The sequence below is a fragment of the Grammomys surdaster genome, unplaced genomic scaffold, assembly GCF_004785775.1.
Source record: "Grammomys surdaster isolate TR1022 unplaced genomic scaffold, NIH_TR_1.0 125708, whole genome shotgun sequence".
In the NCBI taxonomy this organism is placed as follows: domain Eukaryota; kingdom Metazoa; phylum Chordata; class Mammalia; order Rodentia; family Muridae; genus Grammomys; species Grammomys surdaster.
The window spans coordinates 2700164-2716595 of NW_021620542.1; the positions used below are offsets into that span (position 1 = coordinate 2700164).

A 16432-nucleotide genomic window follows, 5' to 3' on the forward strand; every position below is an offset into this window, starting at 1 on the left:
CACCTAGCGATGGCGGACTTTGCCAGCACCTGCCGCGGCTCCCAACACTCATGGATTGGCAGGATTAATATACTAAAAATGGCCATCTTGCTGAAAGCAATCTACATATTCAAAGCAATCTCCATCAAAATTCCCACTCAATTCTTCATAGTGATAGAATGAGCAATTTTCAAATTCATTTGGAATAACAAAACACCCAGGATAGTGAAAACTATTCTCAATAATAAAAGAACTTCTGGGAGAATCACAATCCCTGACCTCCAGGTGTACTTCAGAGCAGTAGTGATAAAATCTGCATGGTATTGGTTCAGAGACAGGCAGGAAGACCAATGGAATAGAATTGAAGACTCAGAAATGTACTCACACACATATGGTCACTTGATCTTTGACAAAGGAGCTAAAACCATCCGGTGGAAAAAAGATAGCATTTTCAAGAAATGGTGCTCATTCAACTGGAGGTCAGCATGTACAAGAATGCAAATTGATCCATTCTTATTTCCTTGTACAAAGCTCAAGTCCAAGTGGATCAAGTACCTCCACATAAAACCAGTTTCATATTCAGTATTAGTTTCATACACTGAAACTAATAGAAAGTGGGGAAGAGCCTTGAACACATGGACCCAGGAGAAAAGTTCCTGAACAGAACACCAATGCCTTATACTCTAAGATCAAGAATTGATAAATGGGACCTCATAAAATTGCTAAGCTTCTGTAACGCAAAGAACACTGTCAATAGGACAAAACAGCAACCAACAAATTCTGAAAAAACCTTTACCAATCCTACATCCAATAGAGGGCTAATATCCACTGTGCAAGTAGCACCTAAAGAAATGTTGAACATTCTTAGTCATCAGAGAAATGCAAACCAAAACAAGCCTGAGATTCTACCTCACACCAGTCAGAATGGCTAAGATCAAAAACTCAGGTGATAGCAGATGCTTGCATGGATGTGGAGAAAGAGGAACACTTCTCCATTTTTGGTGGGATTGCAAGGTGCTACAACCACTCTGGATATCAATCTTTTAGTTCCTCAGAAAACTGGACATAGCATTACCTGAGGACCCAGCTATACCACTCCTGGGCATATACCCAAAAGATGCTCCAACATATAACAAGGACACATAATAAGGCTCCACTATGTTCATATCAGCCTTATTTATAATAGCCAGAAGCTGGAAAGAACCCAGATGTCTTTCAACAGAGGAATGGATACAGAAAATATTGTACATTTACACAATGGAGTACTACTCAGCTATTAAAATAATAAATTCATGAAATTCTTAGGCAAATAGATCAAACTATAAAATATCATCCTGAGTGAGGTACCCAATCACAAAAGAACACACATTCTATATACTCACTGCTAAGTGGATATTAGCCCATAAGCTTACAATATCCAAGATACAACTTACAGACCACATGAATTTCATGAAGAAGGAAGACCAATGAGTGGGTATTTTGGTCCTTCTTACAAGGAGTAACAAAATACTCATGGGAGCAAATATGGAGACAATTTGTGGAGCAGAGACTGAAGGAGGAGTCCTCCAGAGACTACCTCACTTGGGGATCCATCCCATGTGCAGTCACCAAAAGTAGACACTGATGTGGATGCCAGGAAATGCATGCTGACAGGAACCTAATATAACTATCTCCTGAAAGGCTCTGCCAGAGCCCGACATATACAGAGGCAGATACTTGCAGCTAACCATTGAATTGTTCACAGGGTTCCCAAAGAAGGAATTAGAGGGAAGACTGAAGGAGCTGAAGGGGTTTGCAGCCCCATGGGGAGAGCAACAATTCCAACCAAGGAGAGCTCACAGGGTCTAATCCACTAGCCTGGAACACACATGGAGGGACCCATGACTCCAGCTATATATGTAGTGGAGGATGTCCTTGTTGAGCATAGGTGGAAGATGAGGCCTTGGTCCTATGAAGGTTGTATGTCCCAGTGTGGTGGAATTCAAAGTTGGGGAGGTGGGAGTGGTTGGGGGCACACTTTCATAGAAGCAAGAGGAGGTGGATGGGATAGGGGTTTCTGGGTGGGGAGAATGGGGAAATCTGAAATGTAAATAAATAAAATATCCAATAAAAAATAAAAAAGGAAGAAGATTGAGTACTTCTGCTATACATGCATCCTGAAATATAGTAAGAATAACAAAACCGACAACAACAAGACAGATGCTCCTCAGTGAGTATCCAGCTGAACTGAGGCTTACCAGACAGGTAACTAGAACACAGAATTAAAAGGATAAAGTCACATATACACAAATGAATCCCAGGGGAGTTATGCTGAATAAAGTGAAGGGGAGGGTAAAGAATTCTCCTTTAAAGACGTATGCTAAATGCATCAACTTATAGAAAATTTTTGAAATAAAAATAAGTTTGAAATAAGAAAGAAGATCATTGTTGCCAGGGACTAAAGACAGTTAACCCTGATTTAATAAGAGAAGCAATGTGAGAGGTTCTCCAGCAGACAGAACACCTTTATGTATAAATCTGCTGGTACTCAAGACTCTACAAGTTATATACACTTGCAAAATAAAATACAAACAAATGTCAATAATAACGGGAACACTCCAATATGACCAGTAAAATGTATCCATATCAAATTTGAGACTGATACGTTACTGCATGCTTACAAGATGTTACAGTGAAAGGGAAACTGAAAATCTTACATGTGATATTAACTGACTGTTTCTTGTAATTATATTCAAACCACTTTATAACTAAGTAAGTACTTGAATCAAAGTATTTTAAGGGGCTGGTTAGATAGCTTTGTGGTTAAGAGCAACTTGATGTTTTCACAACAGAACCTTTGTCTAGTCAAGTGCCCTCAGGGCAACTCAACTGGGGACTATCTCCAACTAGTCTTAAGAGAGCCTTTACCCGGTTTTGATATCCACAGGCACCATCCACATACGGTGCACACATACATACATGCACTAAAACACTTATCTAAATAAAAATTTTAAAATGAATATTTTTTACATTTTTACTTTTTTTTATTTTGGGCATTATAATTACATCATTTTCTGTTTCTCTAAACTCCCTTCAAACTTTCTATATACTTTACCTTGTTCTCCTTCAAGTTCATGAAGTCTTTTTTTATTAATTGTTGTTGCGTGGATTTATGTGTGTGTGTGTATATATATATATATATATATATATATATATATATATGAAGCCTGCTCAGTCCAGTCTCTGTATTGTTAATTATGTGTGTATATTCGGAGGAGGCCATTTGGGATTTAATAAGCAACTGGTGTTCTAGTTCTTAGAAAAGAATATTTTTCCCACTCTCAGCACTCTGTAGTTGCCTCCAGTTCTTTTGGAGGCAAGGATTGAGGCTTTGTGGTCTTCTCCTATCCTCTTTTGTATGTCTTGTGTCCTTGTTAGTTTAATTTTAAGCAGTCTTGCTAATGAAATTTTATCTGTGTACCTTTGTGACATTCCTGGGAGACACAATCTTACAATAAACTGCCTGATTCTCTGTCTCTTACCATATTTTCACTACCACTCATTCCTCAATGGTCCCTAAGTCTCACATACAAAGGTATTTGGTGGTGGTATTCACTGGAATTGGGCTCCACAATTCTTCATTTTGATAAGTTGTTGTTTTCTGTAATGGTCTCTTTCTGTTTCAGGGATATATCCTGGATGAGAAGTGAGGATTCCAGTTCTCTGTGGCTATAATGACAAAACTTCAAATGTAGTTAGGAATGATGCTGGCATTGTAAATAGATAGTATAGTACTAGGTTCTCCCCCAAAATTCCTAACTTCATTATCTCTGTTTAGTTGGCAAGATTTCCAGTACCAGGTATAATTTCCCACTTACTGAGAATGCTTTAAGTCCAATTAGAGAGCTGTTGGTTACCAACAAAGTATGCATGCCACAAATGTATGCCATAATGGTCATTATGTTTCAAAGACATTATAGTTGATGAAGGCTGTTGGATGCTTTTTTCCTATGTAAGCATGCATGGTCCTTTAAAAAACCATGAAAACTAGTTCTCATGGAGGAAGCATTCATGTCAGTGCCAGCTCTAGGTCTTTTGAATGAAGTACACAGTGTCTTCAGCAATAGGGACTTACCTTCTACCTTTGCTGGTAGTGGAGTGGCAATCAAGTGGACTAGAATACTCTGTAATGTTTTAAGTGTGTCCTCAACACCACTCAAAAAACCCACTCCAAAAAGAGCTTCTCATACCTGGTAGTAGGATTCTCACTAAATGGACTCTGGCTCTAGGAAGGAGCATTGTCAGAACAGATGAAAACAATATTTTTAAACTATATATCTATATTTATTCACATACCTGTATGAATTACAGGGTTATTGGTTTTTTGGTTTTGTGGTTGTTGCTGTTGTTTTGTTAGATTGTTAGCAACTTCTTATACTTTTTACAACCTCTTTCTTATTATTTTACTTTTCCCATTTCTTTTATATTTATGTCCCTCCCCGCACTTAACTAGAGTTGCACTGCTTTTTCACAGATTAATAATCAGATCACTTATAACATGCTATGTCCTTATTTATTGTCTCCCCCCCCCCAAACAGCCCTAACCTGACAACAGTTGACTTTTATTCTCCTATTTTCTGTAGTTACTCTGGAATATGCACCCAGATTTCAATATTAAAAGCTGGGAGCCTCAGCAAAGGGTGAACATGTGATATATGTATTTTGGGATCTGATCAATATTAATTCTTTAAAAATATTTTAAAGTGGGGCTAGAATGATGGTTCAGTATTTAAATGTGCTTCATACTCTTGCAGAGGATAAGAGTTTGATTCCTAGCTCCAGATTGTAGCTCAAAACCACCTTTAACTCCAGCTCTAGAAAACCCAACATTCTCTTCTGGTCTCTGTACCAACACATAGATACATATATACAAATAAATAAAATTAAACTTTTGCAAAAGTAAAATAATCATTTTTCCCTGAAAATGCCCATGCAAACATTCAAGAAAAACAGTGTATGTGTTACAGCTACAAAGAATGGAAACTGAGAAATTATGAAAGGAAGATACTTATACTATGAATAAAATGTCCAGGATGCTCATACCAAGGGAACATTTCACAGTATCACAATACAAATAAGATGAAAGTTATGAAAGTATAAACAAGAAATAAGCAAAAAATGTGCAAAAGAGATTGAGACAATAATTTAACTTGGTGGGTTGAGTCCTTGCTTTGAAATCTTGATGATCTGCATTCAAATTTACAGAACCCAAATAAAAGCCAGCATATCTGTGTAGCTCTGTTATTCCAGTGCTTGGGTGGGAGCAGAAACATCTTGAGTCATAATACAGTGGAAAAGGTAGAGGAAGATATCTGTCAATGACCTTTGGCCTCCCATGTACAAATAGGAGGGTGTGTACTCATACACACACACACACACACATACACACACACACAATTTACCTCTCAAAATATATATACTAAAAGCCAAATGTTAAAGAAATCAAAACCATAAAACTACAAAGGTCAAGTTCAAGGAGTAATGCTTTAAAAATGAAGTTGTGGGGCTGCAGAGATGGCTCTTCAAGAGTACCTGGGTTAGATTCCCAGCATTATCATGTTAGCTCACAACTGTCAATCAATTCAAATATCCCTGACACCTACTTCTGGCCACCATGGTGACAAACATGATCATGATACTCAAATAACTAAATACTATGCAAGTAACATAAAAATGAATATTAAATAAATAAATAAATAAATAAATAAATAAATAAATAAAAAAGTGTGTGGCAATGGAGATGGTTCATTCTTCCAGGGAACCCAAGTTTGAATTCTTCCCCCAAGTCAGTGGTTCACAGCTGCCTATAACTACAGATCCAAAAGACCAAATTTCTTTTCCTGGCTTTCAAAGGCATTCACACACACACACACACACACACACCATTCACCCTCATAAACAAAATAATAAAAATATAGACACACACACCATTCACCCTCATAAACAAAATAATAAAAATATAAACACATAAATAAAAACAATGAAAAATATTTTTTTATAAAAACTAATCATGGAGTCTCACTCTCTCTTCCTGTTCTACACCATGGCGCAAGATCAAGGTGAGGAGAACCCCATGTGGGAACTTCGCATCCGCAAGCTCTGCCTCAATATCTGTGTGGGGGAGAGCGGAGACAGGCTGACCCAGGCAGTCAAGGTGTTGGAGCAGCTCACAGGCCAGACCCCTAGCTTTTCCAAAGCTAGATACACTGTCAGGTCCTTTGGCATCCGGAGAAATGAGAAGATTGCTGTTCACTGCACAGTCCGCGGAGCCAAGGCCGAGGAGATTCTGGAGAAAGGCCTGAAGGTGTGGGAGTACGAGTTACGGAAAAATAACTTCTCAGATACTGAAAACTTTGGTTTTGGAATTCAAGAACACATTGACCTGGGTATCAAAAAAGACCCAAGCATTGGTATCTACGGTCTGGACTTCTATGTGGTGCTGGGTAGGCCAGGTTTCAGCATCGCAGACAAGAAGCGCAGAACAGGCTGCATTGGGACCAAACAGAATCAGCAAAGAGGAAGCCATGCGCTGGTTTCAGCAGAAGTATGATGGGATCATCCTTCCTGGAAAATAAATTTTATCTAAAGAACCAATAAAATTTTCTCAGAAATAAAAAAAATAACTAATCATGACGCGCAAAAGTATAATTGCAATCCATCGTAATATTAAGATAATTTTTGAAAATGGTTATCACATAGTTGTCCTTTAGAGAGTAATCTTTTTTTAAAAAGGTATGGAAAAAATGATTGCATAGTATCCTTACAAGTGTAGTTGAATTACTTCTAAAGCTTTGTAAAGAATGAGAGCACACTTGGTATTTGAGGAATCAATGACTGTTCAGTGTTATTCAATCTAATCAGCCACATACAAAAATAAGTATCTTTAATACATCGTAATACACTACTGTAGTAGGGTGACTAGTTTGCCTGATAATGCTTTTAAAGATTCTGCGAAATGTCTTACCTAGGTAATAATTCAAAACATTTTATAGCAATAAAAGTCAATGAAGAGATATAAAATTATGATAGCAAACCAAGGGGTTATTTAAAAGAAACCACAGTAGAAAGATGGGATGTAAGCTGTTGTTTAATGACTTTTTTTTAAAAAAAATTACTCAAGGCCATAGAATGTAGCTTATTCTGAGAAACTCTACCACTGAACAAATATAAGAACTAATACATAATAGAGGACATAATAGAAATAAGACAGTAATGTTTACATGTCAGGATTGTTGAGCAGTAATAAAAATGAAATATTTTTGGAAAACAGAAGTCTATCATAAATTCAAATTATCATTATAATATCTTATGGGTATTTGGCATTTAACAATAATTATTGAGCATACCTAAATCTAAGATAAATTAATCAGGTTACTTGAAAAAATCATACACACATGTACAAGGTGACCAGAAGCACAGCTGATAGAAATCCAGCTGCTAATTACAATGTATTACAATAACTGTAATTAATGTATGCGATGAAATGCATGAAAAAAGAAAATTTGTCAGATGAATATAATTTAAGACAGAAAATGTAAAACCTGGAAAAGGAAAAACAATACTCAAATCAAGGAATCATCAACTGAGCAAAATAATGTAATGTAGGAGATAATTATCAAGCAGAACATAAGTCAATAGACAATGTCTAAAGCCCAGATTAAGAAACAAAAAAAAAATAAATAAAACTGACAAGAAAATAAAACTGACACATCAAAATACCTGGCATAATAAATGCTGAAGAGATTCTAGAAGAAACAGAAGACAGAGAAAAATGAAACAACACATACAATATACATGATAAAAAAATATCATTTAGACTGTGCAAAGATATTGTCATGGTAAATATCTATTTTTCAACTGGACAGGATCTAACATCACTTAGCAGATGCCACTCTGGGCGTGTTTATATTTGGGTTTCTGTACTGATTTCATTGAAGTGCAAAAAGATTCCTTAAATATGGGCAAAACAACCTATGATACATCATTTGGGAATGAAAAAAAAAAAGGAGAAAGAGAGCTAAGCAGATGTTCATCTTTCTTTGCTTCTTGACTTCATGAATGTGAACACTTGCCTCAGACTCCTCCCACCATGGCTTTCCTATCATGATGGACTAAACCATCAAACTACAAGCCCAATAAGCCTCCTGTCCTTAACTTTCATTCACCAGGTATTCTGCCACAACAATATGAGAAAGTCACTAATCCAGATTTGATGCCGAGAAATGTGGCTGTTATGATAAACTTGACTATATACTTCTTAGTCTTTATGAACTGACTTGAAGGAGGAACACGGAAGAGTTTAAGATTTTGGAACAGGAGCATATGTATAATGCTATAGAGATTAATGGACCTTTCTGCTGAGGGCTTGAAAGACTAACATGCCAATGAAAGAGAGCAGAGAATGCAGACATAGCTCATAAGGTTTCAGGGAGCAGAAAGCACTGTATCAGGATCTGGACTAGAAGTTACTGATATTTTTCTTCAAAGAGTATGCTGCATTCTGTTCATGTCCTGAGAAAACTGTTTAAAACTCAATTCAAAACGTATTGACTGAATTATTTAGTGGAAGGGGGGATGGGATGGGGCATTCTAAGGAGAGGAAATGGGGAAAGGGGATGACATCTGAAATGTAAATAAATAAAATAGCCAATAAAAAACCCACTACAATAAACAGTTAAAACTTAAGAGATAATAAAAGGGGAAAATAAATTGGTTAAGAAGATTTGAAAACCAAAACTATGAAAAGAAGGAATAAGAAATATAGTGTGGACTAAGTAGACAAATAATAACAAACTGTTATTCTAGTAAAAATGTTGCAATGGAGTTAAGCATGCATGAACCAGTAACATCTAAATGGTCTAAGTACTCTAATTTAAAAATGTGATATCAGCAAAAGGATCCAATATAAAGTCCTGCTCTTCTATGTGGTTTGAGAAAAATTAATAGAAAAATATTTTGTGAGATATTCAGAGAGCAATAAAGAAGCTCCTGAACTCTGGGAAAGTAAGCGTGAGGTAAACACAGGAAACTGCTTGCTACAAGCTCTCCCCATGGAAGAAAGCCACATAGTCAGGAGGAAAGCCATAACTGCAAGCATTTCCCTGGAGAGAGAAGAAAAGTCTGTGATATAGTTAATTCTCTAAATTTGGAATATGGGCTTGCCAGAGGAAATGGTTTCTGTCTTGCTTGGGTCTAAGTGCTGATAGGAAAGGGTCCAGGTTGGAAGCAAACTTGAACAAAGTTAATGAATGATTTAAATCAGTATGTATTCACTGGCCAAAGACCCTCCCCAGCCTGCTGTAGAATAACTGGAAAATGTCAACCAAGTCTCAGTTTCTCCCCCAAAAGTGAACTAATTAAAGCATATGTCAAATGCTCTGCTTTTTGATGGATTCCTGAGGGATTGTCTTCTTTATCATCAGTTCAAAGCATCCACAGATCCTAATACACATTACAGGCCCATGGCACATTGTCCTAGTTTCATTTCTGTTACTGTTAAAAAAAAAGCCCCCTTGAAGAGAAGAAACTAAAGAAAGAGGCTATTTTATCTGAAAATCTGAGGTCACAGTCCGTTATCGTGGGGTAGTCCAGGCATGAGGAACTTCATACAGCTAGACACAGAGCATCTGCAGTCAGGAGCAGAGAGATATAAATGAATGCATTTTTCCTTGCTTGTTTTCTCGGATCATCATCATCATCCCACTCTTATGTAGTCCAGAGCCCCATGCCTAGCTAATGAAGCTGCTCACTGTGAACTGAGTTTTCCCACATCAAGGAACTTAATGAGGACAGTGCCCCAAGCCAACACAAGGTAGACAATTCCTGATTAGAATACTCTCTTCTAAAGTGATCCTAGATTGAGTCAGTTTAACAGTAAAAGCTAGCCATCATACATTTCAAGTTAGCACATAAACACAGCACTTTTAAATCATAACTTTTCACTCCTTGTCCCCAAAATCTCATAGTTTGTGTGATGAAGAATATAGGCCAACTTTAAAAGCACCGCCTAGTAAAAAATCTAAAGTCTTTCAAGCTTATAGTTTCTTTAAAAGTCCAGTCTCTTAACTCTGGGCCCCTTTAAAATTTAAAACAGTGTATATACTCCACCCTATGATAGTATACAGGAAACACTCTTCTTCCAAATGGAATGAATGAGAGCATCTCCCGGAATGACCGGATAACAACAACTCCAATATACAACAGTGGAAATATAAAATCCAGCATCTTTGACTCATTGTCTGGGTTCCAGAAAGTTTTGATATCCCAACCTTCCATCTTTGCCAAATGCAGTACACACAACTTCCCTCTTGGGATTAGACCTGAAGCACTCATTTTTGCTCTCCATAAAAGACATCTCATGATCTTAACATCTTCAGTATCCTAGAATCCATATTGTAACTGCTGCTTCATTTTTACAATTTGATGCAGTGGTCTCTCAAGCCTTTTAAAAATTACTGTAAATCTGCCAAATGATGCCAGATCTTTGCTGTTCTCAAATGCCTTTTTCTTCAATCTATGTCCTCAGCCCACAGACTAATGATACTCTCATACAGTTCAGGACCTCTTACCTTAAGCCAATACAATATGAAAAAAATCCCCAATTGAGACTCACTTCTCTAGTGATTCTATTTGTGTCAAACTGACAAAGCTAACCATAACCACCACTGGTAAAATACTCCTATATGGTCTCTTGCTCATCTGAACATAGCTCAGCCATAAAAATAGCCACGAGCTCCACCCTGGAAAAAATGACAAGAAGATATTGAAGCTTGTGCCTGATTTTCAGACACCAGAGAGGTTGTCTGGAGGGCTGGTAACTGCTTCAGTGACTCAGAAAATGACAAGGGTACCCATACTCTAGATAATCCTCCCAAAAAATTAGGCAGTGTACCAAAGCAAAGCAAGTAAATATAAAAAGAAAAGAAAATCCCAAAGTCTGAACAAGACAAATGAACAACCCCCTCAAAAAAAACCTTAATTAGGTGTTTACACACACACAGGAACACAAGATGTACAAACACATATTTTATATAAAAATATATATGTATTTATAAATATATATAAATATATTTAATATATAAATATAAATTTAATATATATAAATATATAAATATTATATATATTTCCACAGAAAAGTTCTGAGGCACCTTACATTCTAACCAGATTTATAGATGCAGCTTTTCTGTACAAAGTCGGGATGTAAAGTATAAAAAGGCTAACAGCTTTGTCAAATGTACAAACAACAGCCCAAAGTGTCAAACAACATTGAAAAATATGAATCATGCCCCCCACACAAAACAGACAAATGAAAAATCTAGAAAGTAGCCCTGAAGTAGAGGTTTATGAATTGCCTGACAAAGTGGTCAAATTAACTGTTATAAAAAAAAGTGTTCATTTGAATAAGACAAACAATATAAAAAGAAAATGGTCATATAGACAAAATATTAGAAAATATTTCTAAACAGAAATAGAGCTGAATGCCACAATTGAATTGATTTTTTTTTCATTAGAAAAATTCTAAAGGAGACTTCATCAAGCAAGCACAAGAAAAATTGGTGAACTCACAGACAATGTATTTGAAATTATCTAGTCAGCTGAACAGAAAGAATAAAAGACTACATGGAATAAAAAGATAAGAGGTTGACAGAAAACCATCAATCCACAATGTATGCATTAGAAAAAAAAAGAGAAGGAGGAGGTAGAAGAGAAAAAGGAAGAGGAAGTAGAAGAGGAAAAGGAGGAAGAGAAAGAGGAGGAGGAGGAGGAGGAAGAGGAGGAGGAAGAGGAGGAGGAGGAAGAGGAGGAGGAGGAGGAGGAGGATTAAGACATGGGAGATAGCTTACCTCAAGCATTAACTATTGAAAACTTTTAAAATCTGTCTAAAGAAATAACATCCAGGTTAATAAGCAAACAAAAACATAAAAAGCTCTTTAAAATCCAACTCAAGGAACTCTAGACAGAGACAGTCTTCAATAAACCATCAAAACTCAAAGGGATAATTGTTAAAGTAACAATAAAATGTTTCCATGTCACATATGGAGTACTCTCAATCATTGTATTCTCAGCAAAGCCTTTGAGGTCAGAAGACACAGCAATGATACAGAGAAAGTTCTCATGGGAACACTGGAAATAAATAGGTGTGTGTGTGCGTGTGCGTGTGTGTGTTTATGAAATGCACTACCTAGAAAACCTGTGTTTCTAAAACAAAGGGCAAATGAAACATTTCCCTAGATAAACAGAAGCTAAGTGGGTTCTTACCACTAGTTTTATCTGAAATTCTAAAAGGAACCGTTCAACTTGAAATGTAGTGAATAGCACAGGGACACAAAAGGATATAGTAATATAAAGATGTTCTTAGAGGTAACTATATAGATAATAAAGAGTTCTGTAATATCAGAATGACAATACATACACAAATCACTGATAATCCTATAATTCAAGTTTAATGTGAAATGGAGAAAGATAAGTATAAACATAAAATATGCCAATAGATGTACAATACACAAGATATAGTTTTTTACATCATTAATCAAGTTCTAATTGGGAAGAGTGAAGATATTTCTTTCTATGTGAACAGACTTATTTTGTTGTCAACTCAAAACAGGCTTTTATGATCGTAAGTTGTTTTTGAGAAATTCTAAATTAATCAAAAGAAATATACATATAAACGATACACAAAGGAAAATGAGAAAAGAGACTGGTGACAGGGCATATTGGGTAAAGAGACTTGGTCCCTAGCCTGTCAATTTAAGTTTGATTCCTGAGACCTACTCAGCAGAAGGAGAGAACCAACTCCTCCAAATTTTCTTGTGACCTCCACATATACACTGAGTCATACAACACCCATAAAATGTACACATTGAATAAATAAGAGTAATTTAAAGAAAAGAGAAGTAAGAGATCAAGCCATCTCACTATGAAAAACACTAGAGAAAAGAGAGACAAATGGAGAACAATCACATCCATAATATATTCCAGATTAATTAGCATAAATAGCTTTCAGTACGTCAAACACTGCACTCATGTCCACCAGGAAGGCTTGATTTTGTTTCTAGATGAACATCTAAATGCTTTCTGTTCATTTCAGTACCAGACAGTATCTCCCATATCTTATATCTACAGTGCCTGACTGAATGGAACTATAAAGCATTATTCAATCATGATTGCCATTAATTCATCCCCTCACTAATATTCTCATCACTTTACCATTGCCTGAAATCCCATTATTTATTTTCACTTTTATGAAATGGGCAACGATTGTCAAAATAAAACAGAAAATATCACTGTTTAGGCATATTTTAATTTTATTTACTTTATGTGTGTGTGTGTGTGTGTGTGTGTGTGTGTGTGTGCGCGCGCGCTTCTCTATGTACTGTGTGCATGCAGTAAATACAGAGGTTAGAAGATGGTGTCAGATCCCATGCAACGAGAGTTATAAGTGGTTATGGGCTTCCCAGTACTGGTACTGAGAATCCAAGCTAGATCTCCTGCAAGAGCAGCAAGTGCTCTTAACTGCTAAGCCATCTATCTTTTCTGTCCCCATAAATGATCTCTTCTATTTTCAAAACCCTGTATTTGGTGGTAAAAGACACTGTCTTATGATCAAAGTGATTTTCTATTTTTATGATCCAAATCTTACTAAGTTGGCCTTCTATCTTACTCTTCTCTGTCCTAATCCAGTGAACTCCAGAAGAACCAGCCTTCTATTTTTGATACAGGGAAGTGGCATTCAGACTTTGATGTCTGGGTATTCAATCTGTGTGGGGCATGATTCCAATAGATGTCAGAGACTTTTATCACAGTGACATCTTTTTTTCCCTTCCATTGTCATTTTCTACAATGTCTTCCCCAATATCTCTTTTAAATTTTGTCACAGTCTCATGACAATCACTGTCTAAATGATCTCGTTTTTTTTCTATTCCACTACCACTTTAACACATTAATTTCTTTTACTGTGATGGTTGTCTGTCTCTACCTAGTAGAATTAGGAAACCCCACAGCAAAAATTTTTTTGTTTAGTTTTGACAGTGTGTTGTCTGGGGGTCCTAAGGGATGCATATTTTATAGGAAATGCTTAATGAATATTGGTGAGATTAGTGGTCCAGCCAAAAATGCTTGTGTTTAAAAAATTAATAAGATTTAAAAATTACTTTTAGGACACGAAATGTAAAGACTTTTCTATACCTTTTACATTTGCTTGAAACCTAAAATTGGATGATAGTGCATCATATGGTATGTTTGCTGTGTACATCTAAATGATATCTCTTCATTTCAGTACCAGTGTCCCCCATATCTTATATTTACAGTGCCTGACTGAATGGAACTACAAAGCATTATTCAATCATGATTGCCATCAATTCATCCCCTCACTAACTGCAGTACCATAGAAAGACAGCTATGGGATGAAGGCATTCAGCTGAGAAAATCTTGGATATCTTTAAGAAAGCAATGGAAATATATTTGGTGTGGGATCTTTTCTGAATATAATGTACATTTTTATCCCTCGATATTGTGTGCCATTTCCATCAATGTCAGACAGGAGTTGTCTGACCTTGAAATGTTTGGTGCAGGTGCCACAGATGAACAGAATCAGATCAATCAAACAGCTGATTGGATCATTGTGTGGCAATCAGTTATCATGAAGACCTAAGAAAAGGAATCACGGATTACATGGAATAGAACTATAGATTCTCTTTTAAAACCTGCAGTGACCTATATACAAATTACCCACCAGACTATTGTATGATGGCGTGGTCCTTTGAAAATGTCCCTGATACATATTCTTAGTTCTTGGAGCCTCTAAAATAGATGCACGCAATGAGCAGGAAACAACAGATAGAATCTACATACTGAGAGCACAGATGCTGGAAAAAACTTTTTAAGAGCCACTTATTATGCCTTCACTTTTCTTTTAAACTTGGTTATGTAAATTGCTTTCTAAAACAATACGCAACAATGTGTATCTTATGGCATACTGTCAGCATAAAGAGAAACTACTTCAAGCACTCAGTGGATTTTTCTTTTTCACTAAAATTTGCATCCTACTTGTTTATGTTTTAAAAGCATGCTGCAGTCAATAAAAGCAATTACTCTAGGATTAGGCAAAGTTCTTATTGGATTAATGTCAAGTCGTGTAAAATAGAAGACGATTCCCTTGAAGGGCTGTGAAGCCTCATCACACTTGAGCCACACACTTCTCCAGTGACCTGGCAAAGTGATTCAGGGGACTGGAAAACTCCCAACAATATTTTATTAGTGTGTTTCTAGACTAATACATCTTTGCTTTTGGCATATGTAAGAAATCTAAGGCTTTCAAATGCTGGTGCTTGTTAAACATCTTACTCTGAACTTATCAAGCCTTATACAAACCATCCATAGCTAAGAAATTTGGACATGCATTTGTTTATTCAGTTAGTAGGTTTTTGAGCCCTGTAATATGAGGCATTACTTTAGATCCCAAGGAGTTACCAGTAAACAAGACACTATCAACTCCACTTCAAGGGAAATGTGGGTTTTTTTTTTTAAAAAAAAGGTATTTATCGCCAGTATAAGTTAATTTTTTAAACATATTCTTAGTTACTTGTGAGGGATAATTCTGAATTATCTGATGAGAAGAAAATCTGGGTGAAAGTGTGGCCTTAACTCCTAAGTTAGTATTTTGTTCTTTCAATGTCAATCCTTTTCCTTCCGAAGTCCAAATTCTACTGAATCATATTCAAACAAAGATAGAGCTGAAGACTACCTTCTAGGCCATCCACAGTTTAGTTCTCTCTTGTGTTAACAATGAGGCACTGATTTCCAGACAAGTCAAAAATCTATCATAGTGTATCAAAAATACTTGTAAGTAGACCCCCTCACAGGTGTCAAAGTCTTCTGACTCTCAGTTGAATGATCATCCCACTGTGTTCCTTCCCCCAAAGAATATAGGTGTGAGGCAATTGGTCCTTTGGTGGAAAACCATTCAGTTCATATAAATGTCAAGATCAGGATCAAAGCAGAAACCCATAGCCATTGGGTTACTATATTCATTTTCATTAAAGTGCTTTTGCTGAATGACTACATTTACATTTAAAACTACATTTAAAAATAAACAGTAGTGCTATAGTGCATGTCTGTCTCACTGCTGAGATGCCAAAGTCTCAGCCAGTGATTCCTCAGATAAGAAACAATGAGGTCTTGGTGAGACGCTGTTGTTTTCTATCTCCTGTGTACCCAAATGCTGCTGGAAAGCAAGAGAAGTTGAGGATGGTAGTCTGCAAGTCCACCCTTCCCCTATGCACCAGACAGGAAGAGGATGGCAATGCCTGGGATGGGGTGAAATCTGGTTTGATTCTTAGTGAGTACTGAGAGTAAGGGGATTGGGGGTGGAAGAGAGACGGCCTTCTCTAGGAGGTTTAGGTAAGGCTCTTCACCA

General features: G+C 36.5%; 1 protein-coding gene across 1 annotated transcript; it reads left to right on the top strand.

Moving 5' to 3' along the window:
* Positions 1-6061: 6061 nt before the first annotated feature.
* LOC114639456 (60S ribosomal protein L11-like) lies at positions 6062-6630 on the top strand. Its single transcript, XM_028788208.1, has one exon. The coding sequence runs from the start codon at positions 6062-6064 to the stop codon at positions 6566-6568; it is 507 nt and encodes a 168-aa protein (XP_028644041.1). The 3' UTR covers positions 6569-6630.
* Positions 6631-16432: the final 9802 nt, after the last annotated feature.